The sequence below is a fragment of the Pygoscelis adeliae genome, unplaced genomic scaffold, assembly GCF_000699105.1.
Source record: "Pygoscelis adeliae isolate BGI_AS28 unplaced genomic scaffold, ASM69910v1 Scaffold1227, whole genome shotgun sequence".
Lineage (NCBI taxonomy): Eukaryota > Metazoa > Chordata > Aves > Sphenisciformes > Spheniscidae > Pygoscelis > Pygoscelis adeliae.
The window spans coordinates 1-3,166 of NW_008825182.1; the positions used below are offsets into that span (position 1 = coordinate 1).

The following is a 3,166-nucleotide window of genomic DNA, read 5'->3' on the forward strand; positions in this document are numbered from 1 at the left end:
TCGCTGATGCCGATTTCCTTCTGTTTCGCAGTCAGCAGGAGGGAGAAAATGAAAGCAGGCTGCAGCATTGTGGATAAGCCAGAAGGAGGAGGAGGTAAGGAAGTCTAAAGGCTGAGTTGTTCAGCTGTTACGAATTCTTTTCCCGGGATAAAGGAGCTCAGGCGGGATTAATTCCACCTCTCCCAAAAGCTCTCAGCCGTGGGCAAAAGCCGCGTGTGAGCGAGGACCGGTCAGACGTCTGCTCGACGGGCTGCCGGCGAGTGTTTGAGAGCGCCGGGTTTAGCACGCGAATAAATCTTCCCGGAGCCGTTTTATTTGTAAGGATTTGGGATCTCCGAGGTGGATTCCCCCTGCAGTCTGGTAGAGCTCGTGCCTGGTTTCGTCTCCCTCGCGGCCCGCGACAGTGGCTTGGGTGGCGTTGGGGAGCGACGCGACTTCTGCCGCGCTGCCGGAGCCTGAAATTGCGGCCAATGATGAACTGGGGGGGGAAACACAAACCAAACCCAAAACAAAAAACCCCAAACCCAACCCAACCCTCGCATTAGGAGTTGTGCTGGGAAACGATCCTGAGAAAGCCGAACTTGGCAGTTGCTCAGAAACATCTGCCGGCGCAGGCGTAGCTGGAGCGGGCTGCCGTGCTCTGAAATAAGGGGGAGCTGGAGTCGCTGAGAGCTGTCTGCCCTCCCCCCGCCGGCCAACATCAGCGCGCCAAATGCTCAAATCTGGATTATTTGCCTTATTTCAGCCACCTGGAGTCCAAATTGTAGCGACGTCTAAAGCATCTGGGCTCCTTCCCGCTGCTTTCTCACGCTTACGTCCCTTTCAGTTTTACCATTTAACTTTTTTTTGGTGGCGTCTGGGGATTCTCCAAGGAGAGGGGGCCTAAAACGAGTAAGAAAATGAGCAGTAGAGTAGGAGAGCCGGGTTCCTCCGCTTCCACGTTGAACGTTTAATAGAATTACAGCCCCCGGCGATGCTCTGTGGTCTCGCTCTGGAGAAAACGCGATAAATACGCAGTAGAGCTTGGCAGTTGTGAGCTCCTGTCGCTGTCTGAATTAATTTTCCCCTCCCCCCCCCCCCCCTTTTTTTTTTCTTTTTTTCCGTGTTTTTGGCCCTTTCCAAGGTCATCATTTCCCGGAGTGGGCTTACAAGACCGAGTCCAGCCCCGGCTCCCGACAGATCCAGTTATGGCATTTCATCCTGGAGCTGCTGCAGAAGGAGGAGTTCCGCCATGTCATCGCCTGGCAGCAGGGCGAGTACGGGGAGTTCGTCATCAAGGACCCTGACGAAGTGGCCCGGCTGTGGGGCAGGAGGAAATGCAAACCCCAGATGAACTACGACAAGCTGAGCCGGGCGCTCAGGTGAGGAGAAGTTCCCGTGGAGGTGAGGGGGCTGGTGACGAGCCCTCCTTCTGTCCCTCCCTGCCTCGTTTGGGTAACTGATTGTCGCTATTCAGTCCCTGGTTCGGTGGCACTTGCATTTCTGGGAGGGTTTGCATCGGGTTTTGAGTTCTGGGATGCCAGATCACTCGAGCGGGTCTGACCGTACTTGGGGTGCGATCGGAGAGACGGGGGAGGGAGCCCCTGGTTCACCGCGCCGTGGTCTGCGTCGCGGTGTAAATGTTCAGGTCGTTCTTATCAGGATGGCTTCCTTCCGGGGAGCTTTTCTGTCTCTTTTCTCAGCTTCCATCGCTGCCGCTGGCTTGAGCAATGAAGGTGTGGGAGGAAACCAGAGGTGTTCCTCTCTTATCACACCGTCAACGGTACCGGTTCAGAGAAAGCAACTCCCCTCTCTAACGTGATTTGCACTTGCCTCTTTACCTCTAAATCCGTGCGAGGCAGAGGGGTCGGCGCCGGTCCCACGGCAAGGGCCTGGACTGGGTGTTTCCCGAGCCCCGATGACACGATTTTGGGTATCCTTAAAGACACCCCCTGGCCACCAGTGTCCCCTTGTGTGAGCCAGGGGCTGAGCGTTCCTCGCTTTGCGCTTCACAACTTCAAAGCTTCCAGTACCACTTCGCCCTCTTTTATTTAGACTCTTCCATAGTTGGTTTTTTTTTCCAGTTATTGCTGGGTATTTTGAAGTCAGACAGTGGAAAACTAGCGGGACCCTCGGAAGTATTTCAGCGTTTCAAGCCTGTCGCCTGCAGGAGTGGCTGGGGTCCCGACAGGTTCTGGCATTATCAGGCTGTAACGTGGACTTCGCTGCCTTACGCCCTCTGATACCTCCCGGGTGGAGCTGACAAAGACAAACAAGGCAGCAAACACGAGAGTCTCGTACTGGAACAGGAAGGAAACAATAAATTGAGCGGCACCGAGGCTGTAATTGGTGCCTGGGAGTGGAAAACAGCCTCCACCTGCCAAGGCTGATCGTGTCTTGGCATCTTGATGCCGAGTGTGACAGTAGCGGGGCAAGAGCACTGCGGGTATCGGCAGCCGCTTCAGCTCGGGCCCTCTGGCTCCTTCCTCCCTCCTGCTCCGAGCTGGCCCCGCTTTGTTTGGTGCGCGCTGTGGCAACCGGCACCGTGCGTTAATCTGCCTCCTAAGTACGGAGAGCGGCGGCGACGGTCCGCGTGTAACACCTTTGTTGGTACACCGGTATTAGGAGGCCGAGGACAAACAGCGGTGGCGTAAGCGGGGAGGAGGCTGCGGTGGGGGTTACGCCCGCTGTCTCCGTGGCCGAATTCTCCTGCCTTCGTTTGGTGCCGCGGAGGTGAGGGAGGGAGGCTGGCCGGCGATCGGGGCTGGCTCCGAGCGCCTGCCCTCCGCACCCCTGCCCAACGCTGCCTGCGAAGGCGAGGGAGCGCTTTCAATCCGAGGGGGCGAACAGGAGAGGAGCAACTTGCTCACGGGCACGAGAGCGGCAGAAACCAGCTCTCCCGATTTCCAGCCCGACACCCCGTACGCTGTTACAATACCCTGGGCCTTGAAGATTGCAGAAATGAAAAAAACAAATCTGGGTAATTTGTTTTTTACAAATTACTCCGTCCCTGCGCCGAGTTTTGTTCTGCCCCAGCCCCCCGGGCGCACCTTCCCCTCTCTCAGGTTCTGTGTCTTGGCGCGGGTTCGCCTGAGTTTTCCCCTCCCGTTCTCGGTCCTGTAACGTTCCCCTGGCAGTCACGGCCCGCGTGGGGCGACCGTGCGTGTTTCGCTGGATGAGGGGCACC

General features: G+C 57.1%; 1 protein-coding gene across 1 annotated transcript in view; it reads left to right on the plus strand.

The window, feature by feature from the left end:
• The first annotated feature begins 32 nt into the window (after nucleotides 1-32).
• The window catches only part of LOC103921029 (ETS translocation variant 3-like), a 3,873-nt gene continuing 739 nt past the window's right edge, over nucleotides 33-3,166 (plus strand). The window contains exons 1-2 of the mRNA XM_009328924.1: nucleotides 33-94; nucleotides 1,124-1,361. Coding sequence (XP_009327199.1) covers nucleotides 49-94; nucleotides 1,124-1,361 — 284 coding nt within the window. The 5' untranslated portion in view covers nucleotides 33-48. The remainder of the gene's footprint in view (nucleotides 95-1,123; nucleotides 1,362-3,166) is intronic.